The sequence below is a fragment of the Schistocerca piceifrons genome, chromosome 2, assembly GCF_021461385.2.
Source record: "Schistocerca piceifrons isolate TAMUIC-IGC-003096 chromosome 2, iqSchPice1.1, whole genome shotgun sequence".
NCBI lineage: Eukaryota > Metazoa > Arthropoda > Insecta > Orthoptera > Acrididae > Schistocerca > Schistocerca piceifrons.
Window position 1 is genome coordinate 447,886,997 of NC_060139.1, and position 19,141 is coordinate 447,906,137.

Sequence of the window (19,141 nt, forward strand, 5' to 3'; positions counted from 1 at the left end):
ATAAATAAATGAATGATATATAACACTGACGTTTTTCATAAAGTGGGTTCACATGAGAAATATTAATGCTTAAGTACAGGTAATTGTTATTTCTTGTAAGTCTAACTGAAATCATTGAATATCGTTTCGTTTCCCGTCCTAGAAGAATAGACAGCTGTTTACTTGGAAATTAGGCTATTTTTGAAGACGGCAAGAATGAAGAAGAGTCTGCTGTAATCATTGGCAAATTATAGGGGTCTTTATCGATTTTTAAAAAAATTTCAAGTACTTTTAACGTTAATCTCGCAAAGAACTTACTGTAACTAGTTACCAACCCGTTGGCTTATACACCCGGCTTCTGTTAATAGAATGCATGAAATGTTATATACAATTGGAGATCTGAGAAATCGATCTATTTAGTGGTGTATAACACACTCGATTTCTATTGATGTTTCGAGAGTTATAAACAATTGTTATCGGGTTTCGTTAGGTTTATTCCCCCTCAATCCCATCAAGAAAACACCATCCAGAAATTGTGTAGTGCGCAAAGCAAGGAAGAAGAAAAGTGATACACTGTATGAGAGTGAGAAATTTATAGTGCCGTTGTACATGCCTGTATTTTTTCGGGTATACCACACCAACAGAAACATCTAAATCAGTATTATCGCCACTCTTCATCACTTCGATAAATAATACGATGGATTTACAAAGAATTCTTATCAAAAAACATTGCGTAATTTTGAGGAGACTAAATATGCAGACTTTCTTAAACTGAAATAGTAAATAAAGGGTCGACTATGGGGAAATAAACCACTGAAATACTCAATGGAGTCAATTTGCATTTAAAATATGTAGTCCGGCTTGGGAAGGGAGTGAGACAGGGCTGCAGCCTCTCCCCGATGATATTCAATCTGTATATTGAACAAGCAGTAAAGGAAACAAAAGAAAAATACGGAGTAGGTATTAAAATCCATGGAGAAGAAATAAAAACTTTGAGGTTCGCCGATGACATTGTAATTCTGTCAGAGACAGCAAAGGACTTGGAAGAGCAGTTGAACGCAATGGACGGTGTCTTGAAAGGAGAATATAAGATGAACATCAACAAAAGCAAAACGAGGATAATGGAATGTAGTCGAATTAAATCGGGTGATGCTGAGGGAATTAGATTAGGAAATGATACACTTAAAGTAGTAAAGGAGTTTTGCTATTTGGGGAGCAAAATAACTGATGATGGTCGAAGTAGAGAAGATATAAAATGTAGACTGGCAATGGCAAGGAAAGCGTTTCTGAAGAAAAGAAATTTGTTAAGATCAATTATAGATTTAAGTGTCAGGAAGTCGTTTCTGAAAGTATTTGTACGCAGTGTAGCCATGTATGGAAGTGAAACATGGACGATAAACAGTTTGGACAAGAAGAGAATAGAAGCTTTCGAAATGTGGTGCTACAGAAGAATGCTTGAGATTATATGGGTAGATCACATGACTAATGAGGAGATATTGAATCGAACTGGGGAGAAGAGCAATTTGTGGCACAACTCGACAAGAAGAAGGGACCTGTTGGTAGGACATGTTCTGAGGCATCAAGGGATCACAAATTTAGCACTGGAGGGGAGCGTGGAGGGTAAAAATCGTAGAGGGAAACCAAGAGATGAATACACTAAGCAGATTCACAAGGATGTAGGTTTCAGTAAGTACTGGGAGATGAAGAAGCTTGCACAGGATAGAGTAGCATGGAGAGCAGCATCAAACCAGTCTCTGGACTGAAGACCACAACAACAACAACAACAACAACAACAGTCCGGCTTTTAGAGCAAAACGTCTGGCTGTGTATAACGCCCAGTCCCTGTATAACTCCCAGTCCGACTTTTATACTTTTGGGCCTGGTAACCCTATCTAGAGGACAGAATGGTCTTATCCTGCGAGTTTTTCCATTCTTCTCTAAATAATTGGTGTTAATATCTTGTAATTGTGATTTATTAAACTGATAGGTCGGTAATCTTCACATATAATGTTCTGGTTTTTTTCGGGGGTGGGGATTTGGAACTGTGACATTATTCTTGAAGCCGCAATTTAATAGATGTGATTGCTTCCAGCGGCTGCTCGGATCCATGTAATAACGCAACAACGATATTTCCGCCTATTCTGGAAAACCTCAGACGGGGTCAGTTGACGGTGCTAAGATGCGGCCAGGCCTGCAGCGGGCACGAGTGCGGCCTGCAATGCGAGCCAGCCGCGGACCAGCTGGTGGCGCCAGGTGCGGCCCACGTGTGCTGCGGGCGGCAGCACATGGCGATGCACGGCCCGCTACGGCTTCCCAGCTGCCCGCACCCAAGTTACCCACCAAGCGTGCCAGTTTGCAATGCCAGTGCAGCTCCCGTTCCCGTAACTACTTCTCCCCACTGTATGTCAATCTCGAACCTCGACCTGCGTTCAGGCCCTGTTTTCGTTCCAAATCCGGCAAAGACCGTATATTTTGAACTCTCGTTCTTCATCGATTATAGACGATGCTCCTTGCACAGAGCGATATGGCACATCGATTCTGATAGCCGGCACCAGTATCTCGAAGGGGAAGAGCTCTTGTCTGCAAATGAGCACGGATTTAGAAAGCATCGATCGTGCGAAGCTCAGCCGGTCTGTGTGGCCGAGCGGTTCTAGGCGCTTCAGTCCGGAACCGCGCGACCGCTACGGTCGCAGGTTTGAATCCTGCCTCGGGCATGGATGTGTCTGATGTCCTTAGGTTAGTTAGGTTTAAGTAGGTCTAAGTTGTAAGGGACTGATGAACCCAGATGTTAAGTCCCATAGTGCTCAGAGCCATTTTTTTCGTGCCAAGTTCAGCTTACCCTGCTCTCACATGATATTCTGCGAATCATGGATGAAGGACAACGGGCAGATTCCATATGCCTAGATTTCCGGAAAGTGTTTTACGCGCTGCCCCACTGCAAAATTTTAACGAAGGTCTGGGTATAAGCAGTAAGTTCCCAGATAAATGAGTGGCTCGAAGACTTCCTACGTGATAGAAACCAGTAAGTACATTGTCCTTGACAGCGAGGTTCATCAGAGGAAGTGTCGTCAGGAGCGCTCCAGGGGAGTGTGATAGGACCGCGCTTGTTCTCTACACAAATAAACGATCGGATGGACAGGATGAGCAGCAATCGCCAGATGTTTGCTGATGACACTGTGGTGTGTGCCAAGGTGTCGGCCTTGAGGGACAATAAGAGGGTACACGTTTACTTAGTGATTCCAACTAATTTGATTTTCTACATGTAGAAAAATGTAATTTTTTCGAAAACATTTACTTAAAACAGCGATGGATTTTAACAACTATACTTACAAAAATAGTCTAGGTAGCTCAGACCACATTTAATGGTGGCCGGTTTCAGCCCAAAGGCGGACCATCTTTACACCTTACTCCAAAGTTGATGTGTGAAGACAGATCCACGGAGTAAGAACTGCAGAAGCCTCCAGTGCAGTCAACTGCAGCTCAGTCTTTCTGGTACACGCAGCATAGTAGCGTAATACGAAGAAAAAAGGGCAACACAAGTGGAAAAGGAGCGAGCATATAGATATTAAGCTTTTAAGAAAAAATTCAAAAATATGAATTTAGTACTCCTTCACTTATCCTGCCATTTTCTGTTTCAGTTTTATAGCACATACACAAGACATATTTTCAGTAATGACTCTTCCAGGCGCGAAAATAATGAATTGGGCTTATCGTGGTAGGCAGCCATAACTATTGGATACCTTGCTTGACAGAGTTCCAAAAGAATTTACATGTATCATTTCTGTTTACTGGACGTCTTTAAAATGCATTGATTTAACCGAGCCGAAATGTTGAAACGCTTTGTAATTCCACGTTCTGGTGTAAAATCAAACCTATTTAATAGACAGATTATGCAGAGAGACACTGAAAGTCTCAAAGAAATAAGTGCATTCTGATGGAACTATTACTACAGGCTGCACTCTTTAATATAAGAAACAATGTGCTTTATAGCTTACACTCCAAATGAAAAATTACATTCAAACTGAGTTATCTTTTCAGTTATAAATCTTAGCAATGTTACTTAGGTGGAACAGGTGAAAAAAAATTTGTCCGTGGTATTGACGGAAATGAAAACTGTCAAAACGTAAAGCACCAGTTCGATGTTTATTAAACGTTGTAGAGACGTTCATCATGTAGTATGTATTAAATGATTAAATTTCCATTCCATTCTGAAATGACATCCGTCATCAACATCACTATGAGTTGTGACACCCGCGCCCGAAAACATTTCTGAATTTCTTGTAACATGTCAGCAAACAGCCTGTGAGTGACAACTTGATGAATTTCTTACCATGTTCGAAACACATTCTGTGTCATTTCATGACACATCAATAGCCAGAGGCTCTTATGTCAATATACACCTTCCCGTAGCGTCGCACACACGCTCTGTAAGTGACAAATCGGAGGCCAGGACAGGCCAGTCAAGGATCGATACAAGTCGTCAAGGCAGTTGTGCTGTAAACTGCCGTGTGGAGTCTTGTGTTTATCTGGAAAAAGGCCATTTTCTACATTTCTCGTATTGGGTGTGACAACACGATTCACCATTCTTGTTACGTATTACTATCAAATCCAATAGCTCCTCTCACCGTTGTTCCGAGAACTGCAGAGGTATGGCTCTCGAGAAACGCTGCTACTTGTGACGTTTCTTCAGGTCGCCTTTGGACGCATTCCCTCGATCTGAACGCCACAAACAGAAACGGGACTAATCGCTGAATAGCGCAAGATGTCAATTAATGCCTTAGTTGACTCTTGCTCTGAGCCTAGCAAGTCTCTATTGTCCGTAGTATGGTGTAGCCGTAAATGGCGCATACCAATTCAAGATTGCAACCCAAATTCGAGCGATCTGTTCCTGACGGTTAGTGGCAGCGCTGTGCCTGTAACCTCTGCTGTAGTTTCAGCGGTTCTCACCCATTTATTCGTCAGAGCTATTAGAACAATACTGCGATATTCTCGTGGCGTAGCCCTTCTGGAAGGACCAGAGCCTGCCCTCCTTGCCTCAGTGTTGTCCTGAGTCCACCTCGCCACTACTCGTTCTACAGCTCTGCACTGTAGCTAGCTGTCTGTGCAAAGCGTCTTTAAGATGCTCCAATGTTCGTGGTTACAGTGGTTTGACCATCCTTAGAAGTCCGAAAGATGTCGCTGAATTGCCCGTTGCAAGTCCTCCGCGAATGCTGTGTCGCGAGCTTCTCATGAAAAGTGCGAATAACGTTACACACTCGGTACTCACTCGAGTACTCAAGCCATCCGCTGTGGCCGAGAGCTTCTAGGCGCTTCAGTTCGGAACCGCTCTGCGCTACGGTCGCAGGTTCGAATTCTGCCTCGGGCATGGATGTGTGTGATGACCTTAGGTTAGTTAGATTTAAGTAGTTCTAAGTCTAGGGGACTAATGACGTCAGATGTTAAGTCCCATAGTGCATGGAGCCATTTGAACCATCTGATTCGATACTCACACCGTTTTTCGTCTGTACGAATAGGTTCTCTCTGTACTGGAAATATGCCCCCCCCCCCCCCCCCCATAAGGATGTAATTTCAGTCAAGCTACTACTACTACAACATGTCCCACAGGCATGAAAATGTTGGAATATCGATTTGAAACTACTTATTGAAGGTACTAACTGGACACTTTCCATTTCGGTCAGAGAATTTCCGAAGTATTTCTAATTCGAAGGAAAGAGCCTAAAGTGCCGAAATTCTGTTTCTCTGGTATACTGTGCAAAGTTTCCTTTTTTCTGTCTGAGTTGCTGTCCTTTGTCAAAGATTTTCAAAACTGATTTTGGTATTGCAGATGGCGGTGCAGCGGCCAACCGGCTGTGGACGAATGGATACGTGTCGCGGCCCGACGACAAGCAGTCGACGCTCTCGAGGTAAGCCTGCGCTGCCTCACGGCGCCCGTCTACTCGCCTACACTTCGCCATGGAGGGTTACTTGCTGCACAACAGAAAACAAAAGACTCGATGAGTTGCTAGAGAGTCTCAGATTTATTTTGGGGTAGCAACCAAGAGGTGCGTAATATCGTAACTAAAAGCAACGCGTGACTGGTCGTAATAGGAAGTGCAAATACCTGCACTCACTGTGAGCTAGAGTGATTGGAAATGGACGAAAGCTAATATCACAAAGAGAGAGAGAAAGAGAGAGAGGGTGATGGGGGAGACTAAGGAGATGTCACTTAGGAGGGAAGTAAGTAAACTTTACGTTAAACACCCCATCGACGATGAGGCCAGTAGAGACCGAGGACACACTCGAATTGGACAAGGACGCGGCAGAAGATCGGCCGTGGCCTATTGAGAGAAACAACCAGGCATTCATCTCAACCTATTAAGGAGGAGGAGGAAGTGATTAGTGTTTAACGTCCCGTCGACAACTAGGTAGTTGGAGACGGAACACAAGCTCGGATTAGGGAAGGATTGGGAAGGAAATCGGCCGTGCCCTTCACAAGAACCAAGTCGGATAGGGAAGTATTGAGAAGGAAATCGGCCGTGCCCTGTCAGAGGAACCATCCCGGAATTGTCCTGAAACGACTTAGGGAAATCACGGAAAACCTAAATCAGGATGGCCGGAGACGGGTTGGAACCGTCGTCCTCCCGAATGTGAGTCCAGTGTGCTAACCACTGCGCCACTTCACTCGGTTCGATGGGGGGAACCGATGGAAAATCTGAATGTCAATGGCCAGATGAGGGTTTGAATTTCGCTCCTCTAGAGTTCGTCTAGTCATTTAACCACTGAGTCGTCATGTTTATTAGCACACTTTACTCGCATTCGGGAGTAACGCTGTTCAACCCGCGGTCCGGCCATCCTGATTTAGGTTTTCTGTGATTTCCCTAAATCGCTCCACGCAAATGCCGAGATGGTTCCTTTGAACGGGCACGGTCGACTTCCTCATCCTTCCCTAATCCGATGGGTCCGATGAACTCGCTGTTAGGTTCTCTTCCTCAACTCAGCCAACCAGTCATCATGTTTATTGAGAATACTAACGAATCTATTACTCTCCCTGTCTCTATGTTCCTCCCCTCACCTTTAATCTCTCTCCCTCAATCTGACTTTTTTTATTTTTTGAGTCGTGCGCCCCACCACGAAGCCTTCTTCATTTCACAGCAGCATTTACATCTTACGTTTCTGTTATTTGATTGATTTATTTGGTCTCTTTCCTCCCCTACAGTTTTTACCCTTCATAACATGGAACTTATTCTCTGGTATCTTAACACGTGCCCTACATCCTGTCCCTGTATCTTGTTACTGTTATCCACACGTTCCTTTCTTCGCCGTCTTTCTAATAGCACCACAACTCAAACTTTTCGATTCTGCTCTTTTCCGTTTTTCCCAAAGTCCATGATCCACTTACAGACAATATTGTGATCCAAACGTACATTTTGAGAAATTTATGCCTCAAATTGATACTAGCAGAATTCTTTTTACTTGTGCCAGTTTACTTGTACTGTCATGTTTGATTAGTCCTTCCTTTAATTTGCTTCCATGGCAGCAGAACCCCTTAACTTCGTCTACTTCATAAAAACTAAACTAAACCCCGCCCGAGTACGCCATGATGGCCCAACAGTACCGACCGGCCGCCGTGTCATCCTCAGACTGAAGGCGTCACTGGATGCGGATATGGAGGATAATGTGGTCAGCACACCGCTCTCCGGCCGCATGACAGTTTACGAGACCAAGGCTGCTACTTCTCAATCAAGTAGCTCCTCAGTTTGCCTCACAAAGGCTGAGAGTGCCCCGCTTACCAACAGCGCTCAACAGACAGGATGGTCACCCATCCAGGTGCTAGCCCAGCCCGAGGGCACTTAACTTCGGTGATCTGACGGGTACTGTTGTTACCACTGCGGCAAGGCCGTTGGCCGTGTACTTCATGGTCACCATTTTTTATCTTAATTTTGTCGCTAATGTCGTTTCAGCTACTCTAATTACTTTTGTTTCTTCTCTCAATGCATATTGTGTACTCATTATACTGTTTATTCCATTCAGCAGGTCCTGCAGTTCTTTTTCAGTTTTTTCTGAGGATAATAATGTCATCACTGTCTCTTCTTCATATCCTTTCATTCTTTCAGTTTTGCCCTATTACTATTTGAAGTTTCAAAACATCGTGAGAATACCATTTGCGAGAAAAACATTGAAAATTATTTTTTTAGTGATCGGACTTGTGCCAAAAACTTTTATAATTATCTTCTTCCTGTTGGGATTAGGGTATCTCAAAAAAAAAAAAAAAAAAAAAAAAAAAAAAAAAAAAACTTTCTGGGAAATTTTAAGTGGCTCGTGTCGTCACAACGAATGTAAAATTAGAGAGATTAGAGCGCGCACGGAGGCTTTCAGACAGTCGTTCTTCCCGCGAACCATACGCGACTGGAACAGGAAAGGGAGGTAATGACAGTGGCACGTAAAGTGCCCTCCGCCACACACCGTTGGGTGGCTTGCGGAGTATAAATGTTGATGTAGATGTAGAACATCAGTTCGAATTTTTAGCCAAGCATTCTCTTTGGGGCTCTTCATGTTTTTGTGTACTTTTCTATACAGCAAGTAGGTGCCAATTACTTGTCCAGCTCCCTTGTCAAATTAGTTTTAAATATTAACAATAACTATAAGTAATTACGCTTAAGAGAGTTTATGGCTGTCGCCGGAAAAGAGGTGGAAGCTCACAGTGTGTACTCGGTAGGCTACCTATTCTCTGGTGGCAAGTGCGGTCCTACTCCACGGTTAAGATACGACAATGTACGCGAACGCGGCAGTCTCACCATCTTGCCTAGAGAGGCAATTCACCGTGTCTAGTGTTCTCTAACCAAGATCAGCAGTTGAACATCGGCATCCACGGGTAACACGATCCGCAAGCGTGAACCGACGTACCTTTCCGGATTACAACGCCCACTCTGTATGGTACAGTAAGTCCAGCGAGGTATCGCAGACGCTGGAGGAACCGAGCTCACACGGCGGCCCATCCAGCGCACTTACGTGGTCTGTGCTTAACTTGCCTCAGAAGCAGCAACTTCTGGCCATGAAAGTCAAAAAGCAAAGAGGTAAGGTGACATGTTCTGGTTTATCACTGTAAAACTGGATGTAAACTGCCCAGAAAAGTCTATCGTAACATTATGCCGTTCAGCGTACTGATTATTTCATTGTACACAATAGCGCTGGTTACTTGAGTTTACATACGCGGACAGGATAAACCATGTATCATCTGAAGAAATGAAAAACTGTGTCTCCAGATGTCCCGAAAACCATTTCACTCAGAGACCATTAGAAGGAGTGAAGACACGTGGTTTAGTATGGAAGCTGTAAATCGAGCACAACAGACGGTTTGGAACGATAAAAATACATGTATATGGTAATGTTCTGACACATTAAATTTTAATTGCCATTTGCGCAGCTAAATTACGTTGAAAACTATTTTTTTAGTGATCGGACTTGTGCCAAAGACTTTTCTAATTATCTTCTTCCTGTTGGGATTAGGGTGTCTCAAAATGCAAAAAAAAAAAAAAAAAAATTTCTGGGAAATTTTAAGTGGCTCGTGTCGTCACAACTTCATGCTCTAACACTGGGAATACTGGTTACCTAAATGTCACGCAGTTTTAGTAGTTGAAAAATTAAATTAGGTGATTTGTTTGCTTTTCTTTGAGTATTTTACTAACAATGAAACCATGATAATTCTTGAACATGGTTTGTACGAAATAATGACCAATATAAATTACTCTTGTAGCTGGTATCTGCACAGAGAAAGCGTGTAATGATATGGGACTCAGAGCAGGTTCGTGGTTGGCTTTAAACAGAGCCCAGGCGTGCCAAGTATGAGCGACGTCCTCTGAATGACGATCTTAGTCATAGATACAGCATGAAGGACTTCACGTGACAAACAGAGGTCAATGTGTTGTTTGCAGGCGATTGTGTGAGAAATCCCCACGCCTCATCCAAATGGAGTTATATAATCAAGTTACAAGGTGCATTTCTCACTTTTCCAGAATTTCAGATTGGGAAATGTTGGGCCTCTGAAATTACCATGGTACGGTGACAGTGGAAAAGGGAGTCAAAGAGATCCAAACGATTCGTAATCTTCGTAGAGGATCTTATAATGTGACGTCAACACGGGCAAAGAGCATAGTTTCCGCTTGGCGGTGTACTTAGAACGAGATGGAAATACATTTCGAAAATTCTCAGAGCAGAGCAAAAAGAGGCCGACGTGTTATTTTGTAACAATGTATGAACTATTTACGGTTTAAAAATAAAAATTTCGCATTTCTAAGAATACACTGGTTATTTAAAACAGAAATTTCAAAGAAAAGTTATTGTATGAAAACACAAAAAGGCCTACAAAATTTCCGTTTCTGTGACTAAGCGTTATTCAATGAGTAAGTGCCAGAAAAATTGTTATGTCGCTAATCAGTTGGTGCAATATATAAAACATCATTCCGACTGACAACTGTTCCACACAGATATTGGACGATTTTCTCTTCCGAAATTAAAAGTTAACCATTGTAGCTCCAGTTTCCAGGAAATGGAAAATTCACATTCGTTTTGTTTTTAATAAGCTTGCCTAATACGCATCATTTTATCCCTAAAAAATCTTCTTCGCTATTTTCGCTATTATCGGGGAGTGTGGTCGATATGGTCCACCCGATACACCATAGTGTAGAGGATAATGGTAATCGTCTTCGCCAAAGAGCCTCACTTTAGTTTGTGTAACAATGATATAGTGCAAGCGAGACGGTACAGAAATGAACACAACTGAGTCTTATTCAGGGCGAACCTTTGGAAGGATGGTCTGGGAAGCTTCTCGGCACCGTGAACGAGCGCGGTTACTGTGAACTGCGGGAGCTCTCAGAATCGATCGGAAGCCGAAACCCTAATTCTGCCCACCAGTCTACTTGTGTACCAACATCGTAGCACGCTGTAACACAAGCAAGGGACGGATGGTGGACTATTTCAAGGCTGCAGTACGTTCAGCGCGCCTTCGTTGCTTATTCTCTCTTATTCCTTCTCCGAACATGCAATATTATATACTGTAAACAGTCGATTTCTTCGTACTTCAGTTCTTATCTGCACTTTGGAAATGAACAGTCAGAGCTATTTTTCTCCGTACCACATAGTTGCGTACTGTTCATATGTACACTCAACTCTCAGTGACGGAATTCTTTTATTGAGAATAAATGTACAAAATATGAATATAATTTTCACACTACAGGAAAAGGCAATAAGAAAAATAAACAAAAATAGTAAGCGGACTCAGTATTAAGACATATTCGAAGCGTTGGGGATTTTAACTGCACCGTCTGAGTACGTTTACCATACATTCTGAGACATCAAGGGATCACCAATGTAGTACTGGAGGGAAGCGAGAGAGATAAATATTGTGTATGGAGATCAAGGGATGAATACAGTAAGCAGGTTCGAAAGGTTGTAGGTGGGAATAATCATTCGGAGATGACTTGGCCTGCGCAGGATAGAGTAACGTGGAGAGCGGCATGAAACAGGTCCTCAGACCAAAGAACGTAACAAGAGTACTAATCAGTTATGGACATGAGAACTAAACATTGATCATTACTGCTCAAACAACTCTGTCCCTGGCTGTGAAACAAGGTCTGCAGCGTAGTTACATTTACCAAGAAATTCAAAACAGCGCCTTCTACCAAGGAATGAAACAATACAATAACTTGTCAAAGGAGATTAAAGCGATCACGAATACAAATTTACCTAAAAAGACAATTGAAAAGTACCTGTTAAGCATAATGTTCTATGCAGCGAAGGTTTACTTAGGTAGCACAGAGTCTGTTTTTGTTAAAGAATGTAACACAAGTAAATAATGATAATAAAACTTCTGTCATTTAACAACACACTTTCGCACTACAGTGTTTTCGTTATTAAAGAACATCTTCTGAAAACCATGACCTGTACTTGAAATGTTTACTTCCCAAACTGGCATTCGGGCGTATAACCCATGGTCAGTGGCACCAGCTGTATGTTCATCAATTTCTAAAACATGACAACTATATATATAATAGCAGAAATATAAATTTACTTACGTCGTGTATCTCTGTAGTCCGTCCATACGATATCACATAGTACACAATTCGTATGTTATTGCTGTCAAATCTTAGGCAGTGGCAGTTCTTGATCATTTCCGACGTAATTGTCATATAGGGTCAACATGGAACTGACAGACCAAAGAGCCTATACTGCCTCTCTTTTGTTGTTTCTAAGATCATATTTATATACATCTGTGACATGCATTGATGTTGAAGAAATTAATGTACATGCAGTTGTTTTTTCCTCTCCGTCAAATGCCAGTGATGATGAATTGTACAGTCGAATACCGGTTTAGGGAATAAACATAGCACCAAGCATTCAAAATTTTAAAATGTTTTATATTTACTGGAAAACCTTACACAAAAGCATTGCTGTGGATAATGTTAACGTCTGATCCTTCTTTTGAGCTCAACATCTGACTCACTATGAAGCAGTGCTGACTCAGTTTTCCGGGCTAAAAAATGGGAAGTTACACTATGAAATAATGCGTATACAGTGTCTGTCATGTGTTGTTTGATCAGTACTGAGAAACGAATGAACAGTATAACACTAGCTTTTTACATTATTTAATAACTTCCTTGTAAGAATGTATAAGCGAAACAGTATTGGATATTAGGGATAAACGGTAAGTAGCTGCTCTGCTTTAAACAAATTGGCCTTGTATTCGGGAGAGTGGAGGCTCGAGTCTCCGTCCAAATGTTCCGATTTGGGCTTCCGCGGTTTCACTAATTTGCTTCAAACAAATGCGAGGATGCTTTCTGCAGTTTGGTCACGGCCGACTACGTGTCTCATCCTAGACATGTTAGTGAATCAATGCCTGTATACAGGCAAGATAGTTCAATAAATAATGTCCAAGAATTTTTTTCTCAGAATATGTTTACTCTTAACAGGCATGATTTGGAAACAATATTAGTCAACATTTATTTTACGTGTACTGTTTTTCTATATCATACCTTACTCCAGCGTTGTGTAAAAGCATATATTCCCTAACGGTAAAAATTCAGAATGATGACTCCCGGTTTCGTCACTTGTCAGATCTCCCAATTGGCCACAAATTGCTTCAAGAGTTCAGATGAAATGATTTTATTTGAATCTTTTGGTTGTTGCGAGCATTCGTAGAACAAATCGTGAGCACAGCTTCGAATATCCAAGAGTCACTAGTATCCTAGTTACTGTAAACGTACTTGCAGTGCTGACAGACAGCTGTGAAGCTAAACGTCATGTTGTGATTGGCCAGTCCGCACGAACAGCGGCAGTCGCGCCGCTCGCCTTGTCGGTAGCGACGGTTGCCATAGGACGTCCCCAACGTGGCCGGTCTTGGGGCTCTGTTTCTGCTTCCTGACGATTTAACGCTCTTTACCCACCGCCCGACAGTACTCCAAACAACAACACCATTACCATACACTGCACACAAACGTTTATGGATGTTGACCACGGTTTATTTTTTCCCAACCAAGAATTCAAGTACTGCAAGTAACGAGTGTCTTGCGTAGACGTTATTTTGATGGTTCACCACGACTATGCCGACTGCCGGAATTGTTCGAAACTTTGCACACGTGCAGAACAAGCATCAAATTTGAAGCATGTAAAGGGGCATTTTCTTATATTTATTAACAGATGTAACAATAAAAATAATGGGCCACTATTCATTGAACGTGCTTCGTGTGTGAATTATGTTTTATTTTGTTCTGAAGTTGCAATGCCACGACATGTCCAGTATCGTTGTAAAAATGATCTGCAGATGAATTGAAAGTATTACTGCTACTAAATGGGGCAGTCAAATGAAAAGGAGACACATGGAAAAAAGTAAGTAAACTGTTTATTATTTCAAAAATAATCACCATACTTGTTACTACATTTACCCAACTATGAGACAAGACGGTCAATTCCATCGTAGAAAAATGTTGGAATTTGCTTACGGAACCACGACTGTACCCCAGCATGGACTTCTTAGCCCGACACCAATCGACACGTCACGAATGTCTTTCTTGGGGTCTCTAAAAACATGGAAATCGCATGGGGAGAGATCAGAACTGTATGGAGAATACGTAGGGGCCAAGATGGCCGCCGAGTAAGTGACGCCAGAAACCATTTCCAGAAAGTTAAGTGATTTAGACAGGAATATAATTTAGTTTAACGCCGACAACAAATTAAATACGTGCATTAGTGTATCGTTTAGTCTTGCCATTAAAGGTTTGACTTTTCTTTGCGTATTTTTTCAGAAAACACGAAAAGATCGTAACTTCGCGAAGTCGCGCTTAGGCTTAAATTTTGTAAACGTGTTTGTTTCTTGTTTCACGGTAATTTAACTAGTTTCTCGGTAACAAATAAGTAAACTACTGTAAATAGCGTATAACTTCATTGTTGTAATACAGATTTCAGAAAAACAGCGTAACTTGCCTATATACATTTGTTTATAGGCCTAATTCTCGTAACGTTTTTGGAGAATCAAAGTTAAAGTATCTCGTTTAATTGTCCTTTTTTTCATTCCATCGAGTGAAATATATAATAAATAGCGTATACCTTCATTTTTTTAAATACAGATCTCAGAAAAACAGCGGAATTTTAAATCAGAAACTTGCTTATATACATTTGTGAATAGGCTTTATTCTTGTAACGTCTTTTTTGATTTTCGGTGATTTAATTGATTTATTCTAGCTAAAGTATTATTTTTGCCATGAGTGAGAAGTGCCTGACTTGCCGTAGAATTGTTAGTTCCGGGGTTTGGTGTGATGGATGTAGTAGTTTTTTTCACTGGGGGGAATGCAGTGGCGTGGGTGTTGGGAAAGTGGATCAGGCTCATCAGTAGCTAGGTAGGATTTGCAGCAGAGATAGGAAGATAGTGGAACAGGAGGGGAAAATTGCTGCCCTTCAGGCTGAGCTAGATCAGGCTAGGGAAGATCTGGACAGGTTAAGGAGGGAGAAGGGCAAAGAGAGGTGGGAAGTGGCAACAGGTAGCAGAAGGAACAGGCCTAGAACTAAGTCTGACAGTTTTGTGGTGAATGTCAAAAATAAGTTTGACCTGTTGCTTCAGTTGGAAACTGATGAGCCTCAAGCAGAGGTAGGTGTAGACAGGACACAACAAACTTCCAATAGGAAACTGAAAAAGAATGCAGGAAAGTCATCGAAAAGGAAGAAAGTTTTGTTGTTAGGCAGTTCTCATGCCAGAGGTGTAGGCCAACTTCTGCAGGAGGAATTAGGACCAGAATACCAGGTCACAAATTTTTTCAAACCAAGTGCTAGTCTGGATCAGGTGACAGAGGATTTAGGTTCACTCTGTAAAGGATTTACCAGGGAAGACACCGTGGTTATTGTGGGAGGGCCAGGGAACAGCATCGACAGAGATCCTGGGTACAGTATAGAGTGTGACCTGGTAAAGATTGCTTCGGCATCGAGACACACCAATGTTGAATTTGTATCTGTCCTGAGACGCCATGACCGGTCTCATTTGAACTCTTCTGTTGGGAGAGTTAATTTGGAGTTGGAACGGCTGCTTGGGTCGGGTGCGGGGGCTCATATTGGTGTGATTCCTGTTGATTATCTCAGTAGGTGGGACTATACCAGGCACGGCCTACATCTCAACAGGAAAGGGAAGGGGAAACTGGCTGGGGTAATAGCAGGAAATTTAAGGGGGGGGGGGGAGGCACTGCCATGAATGGTAAAATACCAGTGGTTACAGGTGTTGGAGCAGCACCTTTTTTAGGATAGGTAAGACAGAAAGATATCAAGTTCTACGAGAGGTCAGGATTGAAACAAATCTTCAGTTTAGGAAAGAAATTAAACAGCACAATTCTAGCACATTTGATCACCAATCACAGCTATCAATTATAAATTTTCACCAATCACCAGAAATTTTATCTCCACCAAGTTGTACCTCAGTCCTAGGTAATTCCATTGATGAATTAAAGTCACCCAACCCAGTTGACATAATCTGCCTCTCTGAACACCATGTGACCACTGGTATAGGAACTAGGCCTAAGCACAATGAGAAACTCAGACAGGAGAATACTGCAAATGTTAGAATAAGGAAAGGTTCTCATAAAAGTATAATTAAAAATAATGTAAGTATATTTCATCAAAATATTGGGAGTTTAAAGAATAAAGTAGATGAGCTTCTGGTTTGTTTAGAAGATTTAGAAGCTGAGAATGAAATAGATATACTATGCCTGTCTGAGCATCACATTGTTACTGATATGGATAAGGTAAATGTAAGTGGATATAAGCTCTCTGCACATGTAATGAGAGAAAATATGGAGAAAGGAGGAGTTGCCATATATGTCAAAAGTTATCATTGTGCAAAAAGTATAGAAACAAAAAAGTTTTGTGTAGAGAAACATATAGAAGCATGTGCCTGTGAGCTTAAATTAAATAAAGGCACATTTATAATTGTAACTGTATATAGGTCCCTATCAGGAAATTTTCATCTATTTCTGAAAAATTTGTACTCCTTGTTGTGCTATCTGTCAGACAGGGGGAAGCAAATTATTATTTGTGGGGACTTCAATGTAGATTCTCTGAAAGAAGGTAGTAGGAAAAATGACCTTGAAGTATTACTCGGTTCTTTCAATTTGACACCCGTTATTGATTTTCCTACTCGGGTGGTAAAGGATAGCAGCTCACTGATAGATAACTTCTTTATAGACCAAGATAAGTTTAACCAGATAAATGCTCAGCCAGTTGAGAATGGTCTTTCTGATCATGGTGCACAGCTAGTTACAATATATGACATAGCTCCATTCAGCAATACTAAACAGTAATCCAAAGTAGTACGTTCAGTCAACAATTTAACAATTGCAAATTTCAGGGAAAGCCTACAGCAGTTAGACTGGGATGAGGTGTACCGTGAACCTGATGCCAATTTAAAATATAATTTATTTCATGACATTTTTGTAAATGCATTTGAAAACTGCTTCCCCAAGAAAATAGTTAAATATACTCGTAAGAAACCTTGTAACAAACCATGGCTTACTAAGAGTATAAAAATATCTTGTAACTGGAAAAGGGAAATGTATCTGACAGCAAGAAAGAGTAGTGACCCAGAAACTATCAAAAATTATAAAAGCTACTGTGTTATATTAAGAAAAGTTATTAAAAAATCCAGGAGTATGTGTATCATGTCTGAAATCAGCAACTCTGATAATAAAATTAAAACAATTTGGAATATTATTAAAAGAGAAACAGGCCAACCAAGAGCAGAGGAAGACAGTATTACCATCAAATTGAATGAAAACTTTACGAACAAAAAGTCAGAAGTTGAAAATATTTTTAATAATCATTTTCTAAATGTTGTGGATATAGTAGGATCCAGGTGTTCATTAGAAGATGCTAGGCTGTTAATGGAAGAGGCCATACCTATGCAATTTGATACAATTGAAATCTCACCCACTTCTCCCTCTGAAATTAGGAAAATAATAAACTTGCTTAAAAGCAAAAACTCACATGGAATTGATGGCATTTCCAGAAAAATACTAAAAGCTTGTTCTCAACAGATAAGTAAGATTCTCAGCCACCTGTGTAATAGCTCTCTGGAACAGGGCATTTTCCCTGATAGACTGAAATATGCTATTGTTATACCTTTGCATAAAAAGGGGGATAGATCTGATGTCAACAATTACCGTCCAATGTCCCTTCTAACAGCTTTATCCAAAATTTTTGAGAAAGTAATGTATTCATGAGTAGCTTCACATATCTGTAAAAATGAAGTATTAACAAAATGTCAGTTTGGTTTCCAGAAAGGTTTTTCAACAGAAAATGCCATATATGCTTTCACCAGTCAAATTTTGAATGATCTGAATAACCGAACACCACCCATTGGGATTTTTTGTGATCTCTCAAAGGCTTTTGATTGTGTAAATCATGAAATTCTGCTAGACAAGCTCAAGTATTGTGGCATGAGTGGGACAGTGCACAAATGGTTTAATTCGTACCTAACTGGAAGAGTGCAGAAAGTTGAAATAAGTAGTTCTTGTAACATGCAAAGATCAGCACATTCCTCAAACTGGGGAACTATCAAGAATGGGGTTCCACAAGGGTCAGTCTTGGGTCCTTTGTTGTTCTTATTATATATTAATGACTTGCCATTCTATATTCATGAAGAGGCAAAGTTAGTTCTCTTTGCTGATGATACAAGTATAGTAATCACAACTGAGAAACAAGAATTAACTGATGAAATTGTCAATACTGTCTTTCAGAAAATTACTAAGTGGTTCCTTGTAAATGGACTCTCACTGAATTTTGATAAGACACAGTACATACAGTTCCGTACAGGGAATGGTATGACGCCATTAATAAATATAGACTTTAATCAGAAGCATATAGCTAAGGTAGAATATTCCAAATTTTTAGGTGTGTCCATTGATGAGAGATTAAATTGGAAGAAACACATTGATGATCTGCTGAAACGTTTGAGTTCAGCTACTTATGCAATAAGGGTCATTGCAAATTTTGGTGATAAACATCTTAGTAAATTAGCTTACTACGCCTATTTTCACTCATTGCTTTCATATGGCATCATACTTTGGGGGAATTCATCACTGAGGAATAAAGTATTTATTGCACAAAAGCGTGTAATCAGAATAATAGCTGGAGTCCACCCAAGATCATCCTGCAGACATTTATTTAAGGATCTAGGGATATTCACAGTAGCTTCTCAGTATATATACTCTCTTATGAAATTTGTTATTAACAACCAAACCCAATTCAAAAGTAATAGCAGTGTGCATAACTACAATACTAGGAGAAAGGATGATCTTCACTATTCAAGATTAAATCTAACTTTGGCACAGAAAGGGGTGAATTATACTGGCACTAAAGTCTTTGGTCACTTACCAAATAGTATCAAAAGTCTGACAGATAACCAACAAGTATTTAAGAAGAAATTAAAAGAATTTCTGAATGACAACTCCTTCTACTCCATAGAGGAATTTTTAGATATAAATTAAGAAAAAAAAGAAAAAATATATTTAAAAAATAAAAAAATAAAAATAAAAAAATAAAGAAAAACAAAAAACACAAAAAAATAAAATTGTTATATTAACTTAAGTATGTTGTTAAATTAACCTAATTATGTCATGTATTAGAAAATTCGACTCGTTCCACATCATTACGA

The 19,141-nt window shown here is 40.6% G+C and overlaps 1 protein-coding gene across 1 annotated transcript in view; it reads left to right on the top strand.

Annotated features, from left to right (window-relative positions):
* Nucleotides 1-19,141, top strand: part of LOC124775466 — a 737,529-nt gene that overhangs the window by 473,993 nt on the left and 244,395 nt on the right. Inside the window, exon 2 of the mRNA XM_047250298.1 lies at nt 5,804-5,882. Within this exon, the coding sequence (XP_047106254.1) occupies nt 5,804-5,882 (79 nt within the window). The remainder of the gene's footprint in view (nt 1-5,803; nt 5,883-19,141) is intronic.